The 14,077-nt window shown below is 46.2% G+C and overlaps 6 protein-coding genes across 6 annotated transcripts; 4 read left to right on the top strand and 2 right to left on the bottom strand.

Annotated features, from left to right (window-relative positions):
- Positions 1-1,464: 1,464 nt before the first annotated feature.
- MCYG_06996 (uncharacterized protein) lies at positions 1,465-1,928 on the bottom strand (the record flags this gene model as incomplete). Its single annotated transcript, XM_002844986.1, has 3 exons — positions 1,465-1,654; positions 1,676-1,764; positions 1,821-1,928. The coding sequence occupies 3 exons, from the start codon at positions 1,926-1,928 to the stop codon at positions 1,465-1,467; spliced, it is 387 nt and encodes a 128-aa protein (XP_002845032.1).
- Positions 1,929-2,300: 372 nt separating this feature from the next.
- On the top strand, positions 2,301-2,956 carry MCYG_06995 (uncharacterized protein; the record flags this gene model as incomplete). The annotated part of the gene is made up of 5 exons (XM_002844985.1): positions 2,301-2,359; positions 2,392-2,469; positions 2,509-2,633; positions 2,658-2,719; positions 2,744-2,956. 5 exons carry the CDS (start codon positions 2,301-2,303, stop codon positions 2,954-2,956), a joined length of 537 nt encoding a protein of 178 aa, XP_002845031.1.
- A 679-nt stretch (positions 2,957-3,635) lies between these two features.
- Positions 3,636-4,216, bottom strand: MCYG_06994 (uncharacterized protein; the record flags this gene model as incomplete). Its single annotated transcript, XM_002844984.1, has 2 exons — positions 3,636-3,839; positions 3,908-4,216. The coding sequence occupies 2 exons, from the start codon at positions 4,214-4,216 to the stop codon at positions 3,636-3,638; spliced, it is 513 nt and encodes a 170-aa protein (XP_002845030.1).
- Positions 4,217-4,655: 439 nt separating this feature from the next.
- Positions 4,656-6,903, top strand: MCYG_06993 (homoserine O-acetyltransferase; the record flags this gene model as incomplete). The annotated part of the gene is made up of 3 exons (XM_002844983.1): positions 4,656-4,692; positions 5,375-5,765; positions 5,832-6,903. The coding sequence occupies 3 exons, from the start codon at positions 4,656-4,658 to the stop codon at positions 6,901-6,903; spliced, it is 1,500 nt and encodes a 499-aa protein (XP_002845029.1).
- A 1,698-nt stretch (positions 6,904-8,601) lies between these two features.
- Positions 8,602-9,672, top strand: MCYG_06992 (mannosyl phosphorylinositol ceramide synthase SUR1; the record flags this gene model as incomplete). Its single annotated transcript, XM_002844982.1, has 1 exon — positions 8,602-9,672. The coding sequence occupies one exon, from the start codon at positions 8,602-8,604 to the stop codon at positions 9,670-9,672; it is 1,071 nt and encodes a 356-aa protein (XP_002845028.1).
- A 1,816-nt stretch (positions 9,673-11,488) lies between these two features.
- On the top strand, positions 11,489-13,525 carry MCYG_06991 (high-affinity nicotinic acid transporter; the record flags this gene model as incomplete). The annotated part of the gene is made up of 9 exons (XM_002844981.1): positions 11,489-11,804; positions 11,869-11,946; positions 12,015-12,052; positions 12,108-12,174; positions 12,239-12,378; positions 12,434-12,710; positions 12,764-13,054; positions 13,114-13,227; positions 13,332-13,525. 9 exons carry the CDS (start codon positions 11,489-11,491, stop codon positions 13,523-13,525), a joined length of 1,515 nt encoding a protein of 504 aa, XP_002845027.1.
- Between the last annotated feature and the right edge of the window lie 552 nt (positions 13,526-14,077).

Here is a 14,077-nt window from a genome sequence, read left to right as displayed (position 1 = left end):
ACGCCAGCAACCTTTCTGGAAAATGGATATCGCTCCAGATACTGGAATAAAAGATCGTCAACAACTACGCCTATGAGCCAAATTGGGTGACAGAGCGTGGGTGTAGTCGACTTGACCTCCGTTTGCATTCTACTGTGTAGACGTTTGTTGTGAAGCAGGTTTTTTTTATAGAAGTGACGTCTCTATTTTAAGAGACAGAAAGAAAAAGAAAGAAAGAAACCGTCCGTCCGAATTGTTGGATTCGACAGGCCATGAAGATTTTTCTTCCGTCCAAATTCTTTATAATTTAGTGCCGTACGTATATGTGCAAGAACTTGGTTGTCGGTCGAGTTTTGAACAAGCTGACCCGAGGGTTCGGAATGGGTCAAATAGACTTTAATACACATCGACTTCAGCTTCCACAAAATATATGAATGGCGGGCTTCGTTTGCTATCCTTTCAGTGCCTTGTTGACGATTTCAACTTGATTTGGTTCGACTATCATGCGCCTGAGACGGCGCAATTGGAAGAGGGGGAAGTGAGAAGTGAAAACTGATACAACTTATTGCTGCAGGCCAATAAGCACGTAAGGCTTTTTCTTGTCATCTCTGGTCCAGCCCTGTTTTTTGAGAGCGGATCGATGGGAAAAAGCTTTTAGGGCGGAGGTAGTTCGCAGCCCTGCTCCATCGAGGCGTTTGTTCAACAAACGCCTACTAATAGTGGCGGTGGTCACGGATAGGGTCAAGGGTTCTCCGTATTATGTGAGAAATTATGCTCGTGGTAAAATAACGAGTACGATATCTATATGGGCGCAGAATACCTCGTACTTGTGTGGGGGCCGTCATTCATGTATACATAGTAGGCGACGGAATATGTACGCAGTAGTTCTTCCGATCTTGTCTGCTAGGCCGTCGTCATCGTGAGTAGAGAAACACTCCATATGCCTCACGAATGATATCGCTAATGAACTTTATAATCGATAATATGTCGACGACAACGAGGAGGGGATATGAAACGGGAAACTCTGTTTCATCTTTGATATCTAGTTCTCGAGGCCTGAACATGTGAGGCTCGAAGCCCCGTCGCCTCCATAAACCTATCTGTTGATGAAATATTATACCCAACTTCCTTCTTCAGAAAGTACATAAAGGACGGAAGGGCATGTGGTGGCTGTTCTATTTGCCGTGGTCAGTGAGCATCTCTCCGTGTGGCCACTATGACTCTTTTTCTTACCACTGGGTTTTATGTTTTATTTGCCCTCTGCTTAAAAGGTTTAGCATCAATTCCATGGTGTGTCACCAGATTAAATATACGATCTTGCTACTCCGTACTTTTGTATGTAACTTGCCAAGTTGTTTCTGTTGCTGCAAGTCGAACCAAAAAAAAAGGAGTTTATTACGTAACTCAGTTTAATTAAGATAGTGGGTCGCCAAGACATCACATAGCACGCAGGAGTTAGCGCTTATCGCTTAGGTAAGCTCCGCATCATTCGAGTCTTAATTCAAAAACAGTAACTACATTCTGTATCCTATTTGATATGTCTTCGCCACCTATACCGTACCCCGTCCACCTATCCAGCATTTGGGGCTCCTTCGCTGCCGGATATGGACACTCACATGTCGCAGGTTTTAGAGGCCCAGTTTTGTGAGCGCTGAGGGGACCGAGCGGGATCGAGCTGCTTCAACTAACGGCTGGCCTCTCATGTACCTTGGGCTTACTTGTGATTCTCCGATCTTTAGAAACTAATATACAATCAGTAATAAAATAAAATGAGGCTGAGGTGTTCTTTACCTACCTAGAACTGATTGTTGTAGAAGAGAGCTGTGAGTTCCTTTCGGTACGCGCAATATCCCCTCAAGGCTCATGATATGTAGAGGTAGTTGAGTACTGACTGTTATTAGGGGCTCAAAGAGGACGAACAGCTTCTGCAGTGTCAACCCCGTAGTCATCTCCGGCTTTTTCGATAAACCTTCATATCAGCTGAATTGACAGACGCCCTAGAAGCATTTAACCCATCATCAGTAGGGCGTAAACGAAGTCAAGACGAAGAAACCTTATAAGGTCACACTCAGAAACTAATATAGTAAGCTTCTCCGCAAGGATGGATCATATCTTCCATATTTATTAGAAATTATGGAATGCTACGAACGTGACAGCGCAGGCTGGTAGCCCTATGGAGGCTGCACACACCCCTTTCTAATGCCATATCTTCAACATCCTGAGGTACTCTATCGCTTTAACTGCTGGAAGGGCCTTTGGCCCCCGGATAAGGTGGGTAAAAGTTTCAAGCTATTAAACCTACTACCGAGACCATAAAGAATATGCTCTGCCTTGTGCCTCACAAGCATATGATAAAAGAGCCTATTTTGCTTTGCAGCCTATGGGGATGAGCAAAGGTAAGGCATAGTTTACTCTTCGCTTCGCCTATTTGGCTCACGTTAATTACCCACCTGGGATGAGGATCGCTATGAAGCCTAATACCAAGCTATCGTAGATCATAGCCAAGTTAACCATGAAATTGTTAAAAAGTCAAATCCCGGATTGCGGTGGGCTCTCACTACGATCACAGCAATTTTTAAAGGCCCCAAGCCACCTGGGGAACTATACGGGGAGGCATGAGCACCTTGCCATGTACTGGTTTGATTTAACGCCGGGTAACACTCTGGGGCGTGGCTAAGTCCTATTTGGTGTAAGCCCAGGAGAGATGGACTCCACGTGGAGAATGATGATTTCGGCGTTTGTATAAGAGGGGCCACATGGATAGGTTTATGAGCCTACTATGGTTGCTAATCGACGGCTATCGCCTTGGAGCTCATGTGCAGTCCTTGTTCTAGGACCCGGCTATATAAAACTGAAAACTGAACCACCCTTGACTCTTAACTGCTCCACTACGCCTAACCAAGGATATATGCAGATACTTTGGCATATGTGCAGGCCGCCAGCAGATCATTCAGAGCAGCGTTGGAGTGGGTTTTAAGCTCCTACTTTTATTATAACGCCGACTTTGATTATTGTTAAGTATAGATAAGCGGGAAAACATCGCTAGATTCTCGTAGAACGCTTATAGTCAACTAACGGTTGGCTACACCATAACTATGTTAGGTTGTCAGGTACTATCAACAAAAACAAAGCTGGGAGATGAGGGGAAGGAAGAGACTCCTCTCGCAAGTATAGAAGTCAGCATGTAGATAGAGTAAATCCTCTAATGGTCCACTTTAACATTGAGGCAATAAACACTGTTAAATTAAGGTTAGTGGGCCGATATCTTGGGTAACAAGTTAGTTAACCTTGGCAATAAATTCTCCGTACTGTGGCCATAAACTTGGGGGTAGATCTGCCGTAAGAGACTCGATACATAGGAAGCACAAGAAACAAAAAATAGAGCACTAGGGCCACTTTCGTACGTTTGATTATAAACTGCTCCGTGGGTAAAACCAGATACATGCAATCCACGAGTGGTATGCTAGCAACCTAACTGTCATGGAGCGCCTATACTGCAAGTTGAGAATAGTGGACCCCATTTTTCTGGATAACTACCATTAACATGTCTATACACTGAAAGGAGTATCCAAGCTAAGGCTACAACAGAACAACCCTTTGTTTGCCATGGTTCAGAAACAAGAAGTAATCCTCTAAGACTACTCTCATGGTGAGGCTTAAAGAAAATGTGCTTCCTTCAGGGTATATTTGTGTGGAAATGGTGACAAACTAGCGGTAGGGCTCAGCGTATCCAGCGGCTTTATTTCACTCATGTGAGGGATATCAACATTCCACAAGTCCCTTTGAATGCGGCTCGGAATAGAACTGGTAAATGTATCGTTTTGTGGGAAAGCACCCTTGACTTGAAGCCTGACATTAACCTAATGAAGAGGCTTAGCTTTTCGTTAACCCTCCATTAGCTCTCTGCTGGCAAAGGCTTATAGCATACCATACGTTGGTTGGCTAGAGTTTCCGAACATTCGGAGCCAGCTCTATATCGCCCAGCAGGTATTCCAACCATAGCAACCTCTTGTTTGCCTGCTCCGCATGCCTTGGCCTTGGATATGTTTACTTCAGCGTGTCTCGTAAACCAGTTTGACGTCATGGCTCCAGGAGGCGGAATAGGGCGATATCCAATGCGTTTAATAACCATCATTTCCTCCTCGAGTGTCAGGTTGATTCCTTTTGGAATGAGGGCACACCTCCGGATTCGGTATGATATGGGGCTAGTCTCTGTATTGCGCATATGAAAATGCATTTTATGGAGTATACAACACTGAGGGGCTGTCACAGTAAATGATAAAGAATGTTATGTCGGATTTGGTTCTTGAAGCCAGATTTCAAGGACCAAATTTTCAGAGAGCCCATATTGATAGTATGCTTATCAATATATGGCAAGGGCAGAACAGATGCAAAAACAGCAGTCAGAAGTTAGTTCTAAAAGGGTATAAGGTTAGCCTGAACGTGGGAATGTACATGCAGTAAGCAACCCTTCCAGCAAACGAATAAGTGGAAGAACAGCAGAGTCCCGCAAAAAAAGAAACCCTGGGTAGTGGCATGAGTACTCCGATATCAACGGTCTTTGTTATGCAGTAGGGTGTAACACGCCCAAGCCAACCCTAACCATTTCCTCTATTCCGACCAGATCGTTATCAGAGGAAGGAGTAAAGGCTTAGGTTTCATGCATGACATGAAACATGTATGTAGGGCGAGGGATCATCCTAGACCAACTAAGTAAGTTCTTTGATGCACATGAGTGCCGTATTTGAATACACATGGCGTCTCTGTGGCAAGCGGCTTACACATGCGGCGTCCCGAAAAGAAGAGGCGGTAATAAGTAGATAACCAAGTGCCATCGTCAACCCTCAACTCCACATAATATTTCAAATGTTTGCCGCTCAAAGAGCAGAGAGACAATCATGTATCGGACACTGACCGCTAGTCCACAGGGACAAAACGGCCTACTATGTAATGTCCAATGGGTAAAACGTGTGAGTCTGACCGCGGTGGATGATATAATCCAAGATCATATTATGTAATACACGGGTGTCCGCAATACCCGAAACGAAGGGAAAAATAAAACTCCGACGACCGAGGCTTCCGATTATTCTGCCATTGCCCGATTGGTGGGCGGTGGCGTCAGCTGGAGCGATAACACCGAAAATATCTCACGACAACGACAACGACAACGACAACGACCCATCTCACCGTCCTCTTTTTGCTCATTTGGCCAGAACCGTGCATTTATTGTTCGGGAGGGCCATTAGTCTTGTGCTATTAATTGGACTTTGCTAGTTCGTTGATTCGAATTGCACCTGCAGGATGGCTGACTGCGGGGAACAAGCTCCCCACCAACCAAAACTCCGTCAGTGAACTCCCCTTTTTAATATGTATGAACAGCTACTAAATCCCGTAGAGAGAGTCGCATGCCAGCCTGAGAATCCGTTCTCAAAGTTGATAACCGACCAATCAATTGCGATTGTCCCTTCCTTTACCCTCGAATCCGGTGTTACGCTATATAATGTTCCTGTAGCATACACAACCAAAGGCAAACTTTCTCCATCAGGGGATAACGCTCTGGTGGTTTGCCATGCATTGAGTGGTAGTGCTGATGTTGGTGATTGGTGGGGACCACTGCTCGGTGGCCCTGGACAGGCTTTTGACGTTACTAGATTCTTCATCATTTGTTTGAACAGCTTGGGTAGTCCATATGGCACCGCTAGCGCCGTCACTTACAAAGATGGTGACTCGAAGAGGGGCATATATGGACCGGAGTTCCCACTAACAACTATAAGAGATGATGTCAAGTAAGAAAGCCTCATAAATAATATTCTCTTAAAAGAAAAGCTTTGCTGACTCTTTGGCCGGTATAGCCTTCACAAGATTATTTTGGATGACCTAGGAGTCCGACAGATAGCTGCTGTGGTTGGTGGCTCTATGGGCGGGATGTTAACGTTGGAATATGCCTACTTTGGTAAAAACTATGTCCGTTGTATCGTGCCAATCGCAACATCAAGTCGACACTCAGCGTGGGGTATAAGTTGGGGTGAGGCACAGAGACAGAGCATCTACAGTGACCCGAAATACGAAGACGGCTATTATCCGTTTGATGACCCACCTGCCACTGGGCTCGGTGCTGCTCGTATGTCAGCACTTCTGACTTATCGTAGCCGAAATTCGTTTGAAGCCAGGTTTGGCCGGAATGTGCCTGATCCGTCAAAAAGACAAAATATTAATGGGACCCAGCGTCTGCCAACACCGCCTAATGAGCACTGGGCTGTCCATAACGATGGCCATAAGAGCACGCGTCCATCTCGGCCGTCAAGTGGAACTCATACGCCCAAACCACAGACAGAACTTCAGTTCACTGACCCTCAGTTCACGGGAGCAACCATATACACTGCACACGCGCCTATACCTGCATCTCCAGGGTCTCTTGCATCTCTAGATGTATCCAGGCGGCCGACGACCTATTTCTCCGCCCAATCCTATCTGCGATATCAGGGAGAGAAGTTTGTTAAGCGCTTTGACAGCAACTGTTATATCGCGATTACCCGTAAACTGGATACACATGATGTTTCAAGGCACCGCGCGGATCCGGAATCCCTGACACCCGTAAAGGACGCACTATCCCAGATTGAGCAACCAGCACTCATCCTTGGAATTGAAAGTGACGGCTTATTCACTTTTGCTGAACAACAGGAAATCGCAGATGGAATTCCGGATGCACGGTTGAAAACCATTGATAGCCCAGAAGGCCACGATGCTTTCCTGCTACAATTTGAGCAGGTGAACAGACATATTCTAGAATTTTTCAGAGAAGTCCTGCCCGAGATCATGGCTTCCTCGGAGACCGCCGCTAATGCTGATGGTGATCATGTTGGTAAGCTTACGAAGAGCAGCACGTTTGGTGAAGCAGAGGTGGATGACATAACCGCTTGGTGATTTTTGCCTGATATGCTGTTGTATCGTTGGCCTCAATAAAACTGCCTTTGGATATACGACTCTTTTCTTTCTATCTTTTGGCTTCCTGTTTATTTCCTTTCAAAGTCTGGGCATCCAACTGCTCCATTACCATTTGGTACCTCTTTATCATTTGCATTTCTTTTTTTCTAGGTATAGGTTTCTTTCCCCAATTTGGGCTTTGTCACGAAGCGCGCATTATTACCCATTGCAAGTTAGACATGTTTATGTATTCAACAACTACACAGGTCAGCTGAAATCGCATGACTACATAATACAATTTTGCTAAACCTTGTCACAATTTCAGCTTATCGCAGCGCCAGTAGCGAAAGCCTGGCATCACCCCTGAATGTTGCCAATGACATTGACTTGCATACTCCGCCAAGCGACTTGAATGAAGCGTTTATTTCTATGCGATTACGCAACACACACTCCGTACTCTTCTAAAAATAGAGTCTTAAGTGTGTTCTGGAGCTGCGGAGAGGATTTCGATGTTTGATGCTTTAGCGCAGAAACACGGAACATACTCAAAAAGCAAACGCTGTCCTACAGTACTGGAGTTATCCTCCTTATACCACGTATGTTCCCACCAGCCACTGGCACTGCCTACTTGATTCCTACTCCTTTGACTCTCTAAATGAACGCCATTAACGGAAGGATAGGGAAAAATAAGTGTTTTGGGCTTGAGAGTAGCCGAGTAAAGCTGCCTAAATAATCAGGTGAAGCTGACGCGAATACGAGAGGCGCAGAACAAACCGCGCCAGCCAAAGGATCAGTAAGTCCTCTTTTTCCCTTGAACAAGTGACATCCTCCTTTTTAACAGAATGCTAACTAGCTAACGGCTAACGTTGCGTGGTCTCTTTGAGAGAGCCTCGTTTCTTACTCGCATCGAATGCGATAACGTAAAGCATTTTGGGAACCCATGCAGGTTGGTTGTCCATTCGCTCTTTTCATCTATAGCAAGACTAACTAATCCCTTGCGTAAGAATATGCATACGAAGTTCAAATAAACTTTGCTGTCATTGTCAACTAGCTTTTTATTCGCAACCATTCATTGAACATTCCCCCATCGCTCAGGGGGAAAAGAGTGCATACATAGTAGCAGGCCCGCATATAATGCGAGCGCTGTTTAATTACTGGGAGCATTATTGGGTTGGGGTGGCCTTTATTACCCTGTCTCAATTCATGACATCCGCTGGGTTGCTCGCAACGCATCCCCATAGTTAACTTATCTCCAGACAAGTCGCAATTAACGTTAGCTAGGCCATATCCGGAGGCTTCAGCACACAGTCGCGCCACAATGTCCGCTTAAGCATCCGTCTGACATCTTAATTTACTACTAGGCCAGTAAGAACCTTTTACTGAGCAAGGTGGGATTTATGTACCCATATATGGAGTATTTCTCCATGTGATCCAGGAGTCTTGCTCCAAGCAGCGCGCCAAATTTCTCAAACAACTAAAACAACCTAAGCAGAGAGTTTGGGACCTTGGAATTTGCCGAATGAGGAACCAAGGAGAGCCGAAATCTTCCTCTAGGCTCCTAATTTTTTTTGTCTGCTTAGTGGAGAATACTAAGCGGCATTACCCAATTTTCCCATGGAGATTATATATACGGCACTGGGAGCACTCTCCCTTCCGTGCTTTCAAAGACAGTTCGCCAATTTAAGCATCTTCGTTACGATGTCTCTTGTTAGCTACCTTTTTGGCAAGAGGAGGCAGCTTCGTAACATCTCTTTATACCTATTCAACTTCATTTGGAATGCCCCTATCCTAGTGTTGGCTGCTTTACTTTTCCTGTATATTTTCGCATCATCGATATACTCCTACAACTTTCTAAATTCCGCCCTAAATAAAAACTCTCTGTCGTTGGATAACCTCCCTCAGGGCTACGTGAAGGCGCTCGAGGACGCTATCAGCAAAAATCAGCCGACTTATAATGTCACCATCCTGAAAGATGATTTAGCCACGCCCATACCACGTATCATCCATCGAACCTACAGCTCCCCCGAGTTCCCAGAAATCTGGCAAACCGCCTTTAACTCTTGCCAGGTTCTGCTCCCAGAATATAAGCACTACTTCTGGACAGACCAGAAAGCGCGCGACTTTATTGAAACAAATTTCAAATGGTTTTTGGCGACATATGATGGGTATAGATACAACATTCAGCGGGTGGACGCTCTTCGATATTTCCTCCTCTGGCACTATGGGGGGATATACATGGATATGGACATTGGGTGTCGCCGCGATATTCGTCCATTGCTAGACTTCCCAGCGTGGGTACCGCGAACATGGCCCTATGGTGTGAGCAACGACTTGATGGCAAGCTCACCTGGCCATCCGCTGATGATAAAGGCTGCATTAAGCCTTCATGATCACAACCAGTGGTATATCAGTAAGTATATAACGGTATTCTTTACCACTGGCCCGATGTTCTTGAGTGGTATTATCGCATCGTGGTTCCATATATTGAAAACAGACGGAAAGGACGATTTTGCAACCTTCAAAGGACCGCACGGTCTTGCCATATTACCATCGCGATTATACGACACAACGGAATACACTTTCTTTTCGCATTTCCCAGGATCAACATGGCATGGGAATGACGTGGCTGTCCTTTCATGGCTCTATCACTACCTGTGGATGTTTTTTCTAGCAGGATTTGCCCTGATGATCATGTCGGTAGTTCTTGGTCCAACGAGACGTTCAAAGAGACGTATGCCTCGCTTTATGACGAAGCATGAACTGGTGTGAAGGAAGCTTGGCAGAAGGAGCTTGAGAATACTCAAACAGCGAGAGGTTATGTTATCCTTGATTGACATCAGGGTATTTCCATTCAGGGTGCGGGAGAAATGAGGGATTCGCCAGCCGTCAGCCACATGCCAGGCACCACGTCAAAATCCGCAGGATAATGCTATGGACTTCATTAACCCGCTCCCTGTGACCTTCGCGCGGATGCAAAGTTCAGAGCGATAACTTGAAAGGCCTGAGTTCATTCGCTCACTTTGACGAAGCCTACCGACTGAATTTTAGCGAAATAACTGGTGCTTATTCCTCTTAGTCCCAGAAATAAGCGTACTTGAATGGCCGTGGATATTATTTAAACTGTGGGTGAAATGGGGTATCGAATGTGCCTGCGCCTGGGGTGTGTATGCACCTTTATATACGACGATCAGCGGTTGTTTTCGCCATTAAACCACGTTCGGACCTACTGTGTACCTATACATGAATGTTCGAGGCCCCGAACACTTTAGTTCAAAACCAGCGCCAAGAAGACAGCATCTAATTCAAGCCTTATCTGTATGCGCCCTTCATTCCGTGGGAAGATAGAGAAATGCCTGGGGGAGAGCTCGAAGGTTTTCTGTTCTCATCGAGCAGGCCTCCATATAGCAAGCGTCAGGAAAGGGATATATACGGAGTACCCAGTAACTAATTATGTTGAGCGACAAATATGTATGGAGCCCTATTTTGGACAAATTCTTTATTATCGATGGTATCCAAGGTGTTGTCATCATTGTCCAGGGTTCTCATCATAACAACATTATTGATTGGTCTCGTTTTTGAGACTAAATAAGCCAGGGAAGGGCGCTCTGAGCATTTAAGCTCTCGCATCATGCCCAGAGAATGTTCCAATCATGTGTCCGATCTCAAATTTAATCTGTGGTGGCTCCCTGTTATTCTGTACACCCCTAACGCAAGCCGATTGCAAGCCGGCATTTCTAGAAGACAGTCGCACAGAAGAATTGTTCTTTTCTGCTGGTCGGATTAATAGTCAGTTCTTACTCGCTCCGGAAAAGATGCTCGCTTCCTATTCGCATCATGACTGATTCTATTGCAATACTTGACTAAAAGAAAATGAAAACGAGACTATTTACGTTGGAGATGCGGACCAGAGTACTATGTTAGAGTTGAATCCCATTATTGCTCAAGGCCATCTCCCTGCGTCCATTTGCAGGGATTAGGCTAGGGGATAATAACTAACCCCTGAGATCAAAGGGCCTGCCGAAAGACAATTTTGGCTTACTATGTACACTTCTCCTAAATGTGCCACCGTAGCAACACCGTATCCCTGACACGGCTAGCACAATGGCGGCTGACACTTGGAAAATCGTCTTGATCGGCCATGTTTAGTTCGTCTAACCATGACAGGAAGATGGAGGTTTCTCAGATCCTCGGAATAAACCGTGCATCTCACCCCCAGAAGCGTGGAGGGGACTAGTCGATCATTATCGCTGCAATTGGCCGTTTGGCTTCTTCGGAGCTTATGATACTCGAAATGGCCCTGGTTGAAGGTCATGGGCCAATCGACGCAATAATATGCAGCTTGATGCATGGATTTGACAGGCAAAAGGAGAATCCAGGGAACATCACTAACTCTATGTGGTGATCGCTTCTCTCTCCTTCACCAGGGCCAAGAGCTGCATGGTAAGCCGATATCCCTGTGCCCGAGGAATGCGGATGAGTTGCACGAGGTATATATGCCCAAGCTTTCCTACCCTTTTGATCATCCTTCTCCTATTCCGTTGCATTCCTTCTTGTCTCCTCTTCGGCTATATGCAACGGTGGAAAAATGGGGCCACAGCCAGGCTTTGAAGGAGTGGCTGAGAAGGAGAAGCTTGAGGTGGAAGTGCAAGATGTCGAGCGGAACAATGAGCACGCTGTTCAAGAGAAGCGCGGGAGTGAGTCTGGGTCTACCTCCAGCGCGGAGGCAGATTTCTCAGATATAGACGAGAAGAAGGTAATCAGGAAGATGGACATTCGACTTATCCCTGCGCTTGCAATCCTCTACCTACTATCGTTCTTGGATAGAGGGAACATTGGAAATGCGAAGATTGAGGGTTTAGATGTTGATTTGGGTCTTAAAGGCGGCCAGTTTAACTGGTGTTGTAAGTTGTGTCCTCCAAACCTCAAAAGCAGCCGAATGGATACTAACAGGGGGTAACTATCAAGTGACCGTGTTCTTTTTTACATATTCCACCTTTGAGGTCCCTTCCAACATTCTGTTGAAAAGACTGCGCCCTTCGCTCTGTACGTCTGGGATGCCCTTGCTATGCCTTGAACATATGGAGGGATAAGCAAGCTAACGCCAGGTTGAGATCTACCATCGATCATGCTTGCGTGGGGAACTATTGTGGTAGGGCAGTGAAACCCCAAGATGCATAAGTTGGTATATGCTAACACTGCTTTAGACCTTGATGGGGATTGTACAGGATTACAAGGGACTGTTGATTGCCCGGATATTTTTGGGAGTTGCTGGTAAGCAATGCCGGGGGTCGAACCATACTTTGGAGACAAAAGTGAGACTGACTGTCTGAAATAGAAGCCGGGCTGTACCCTGGAGTTGCATACTATATTACTATGTGGTACTGCCGACACGAGGTCCAGCTAAGGCAGGCAATGTTCTTCAGTGCTGCTAGTATAGCCGGTGCTTTTTCTGGGCTGCTAGCATTTGCTATTGCGGTAGGCTGATTTTACAGCTAGATTATACAACATTCATCTGGCTGACACAAACTAGAAAATGGATGGGGTGGGAGGATATCAGGGATGGCGATGGATTTTTATCCTGGAGGGCCTCCTTACCGTTTGTGTCGCCGTTGGCGCTTACTTTTTCATTGAAGATTTCCCCGAAACCGCATCTTTCTTGACCTCTAGGGAACGAGAATTTATCATTCATCGTCTCAAGTTTCAAGGATCCGGCACGTCTGGGAAGAAAATACCCCAGACTGAGGATTTCAAATGGAAGTATATTAAGGAGGTATTCACGGACTGGCAAGTCTATGCGTCGCTCTTTGGTAAGCTTACTATCTTATATATATTCTCTTCCAATGTTAACATAGATTGACAGTTTGCGTGGGCATCATCTGTCCGCTCTATGGCACCTCTCTGTTCTTGCCGAGTATCATCAAGGATCTGGGGTACAAGACCTCTACGGCGCAGCTCCTGACGGTTCCCATCTATGTGACTGCCGCAACGCTTGCAGTCATAGTCGCCTTTTACTCGGATCGAACCGGCAAGCGTTCACCCTTTGTAATCGGCTGCATGTCATTGATTGGTATTGGGTTTATCATCTGTATATCTGCAGCAGGAAGAGGTGTGCCTGGAGTTGTTTACGCTGGCGTTTTCATCGCCATCTGTGGTAAGCCTTCAAAAGACAAGCAGAGCTGGGCCACAGATACGACTGACACGGCAGTCTAGGGATATATCCTGCCTTCCCCGGTGCTGTAACATGGCTGGCCAACAATCTGGCAGGCAGCTACAAGCGTTCTGCAGGCATGGCATTTCAAATTGGAGTTGGCAACATGTCAGGAGGTAGGTTGGCTTGGTATATGTTATACCCTCTTTCCATACCTTAGAACAGTAATCTAACACGACATTTTTTTAAGCAATGGCATCAAACTTTTATCGAGCACCAGATGCACCGAAATACACTCTTGGGCATGCGCTCGAGCTCGGGTTTCTGGTTGCCGGAGTGATATCGGCCGTCTTCATGCGCGAGGCGTACAAGCGAGTCAACGCCAAACGAGAGCGGGAAGGAAACCAAGGTCTCACCGACCGGGAGCTGAGCGAGCTGGGTGACAAGGCACCTTCGTTCCGCTATACTCTCTAGAGTAATAATATATCTGTGAAGCGCTGTGATGTGTAATACTCTAGACTGCATTGATAAAAATAGACAGAGCGAGACCGTCAAAGAACGAACAGTTGGGCCGCAGAAAAAAGAGATAGCGTGGGGACGTTAGCGTCAGACGTATATACACCCTGCATACTATGTATATAACACTGGGTTATCCCAGGGCTGGGCTCCTATTCGCAAATGCAGGCGAGAGAAGCTGTGTATCAATAGCGCCGTTAAGGGGTGGCACAGGTTGTGATAGCCCGTCCCGTGGAACAAGAAGCCAGCAGTTATACCCTGCAGTAGATAGTAGGATGCACACGTAGATCTGATAGCTAGTCAAACAGCATCCTTTGTGCTTGATATCGTCTTCGAAGCCGTCTTCTTCTTTGGCAGAAGTGGTTGATGCTGGCCGATGGCAGACTATGGCGAACTATGGCTGCGGCTTTAATAGTGACATGTGCGCGACCCTGAGGTACCTCAGCCACCCGCGAAAATAGCGCGAGCTGAGTACTCGAGCGCATGTGGAAGTACAGCGACGCTGCTCGG

Source organism: Microsporum canis, genomic scaffold (assembly GCF_000151145.1).
Source record: "Microsporum canis CBS 113480 supercont1.6 genomic scaffold, whole genome shotgun sequence".
Classification (NCBI taxonomy): Eukaryota; Fungi; Ascomycota; class Eurotiomycetes; order Onygenales; family Arthrodermataceae; genus Microsporum; species Microsporum canis.
Note: the sequence above shows the minus strand (reverse complement) of the source record. Positions and strands in the feature narration are given on the sequence as shown.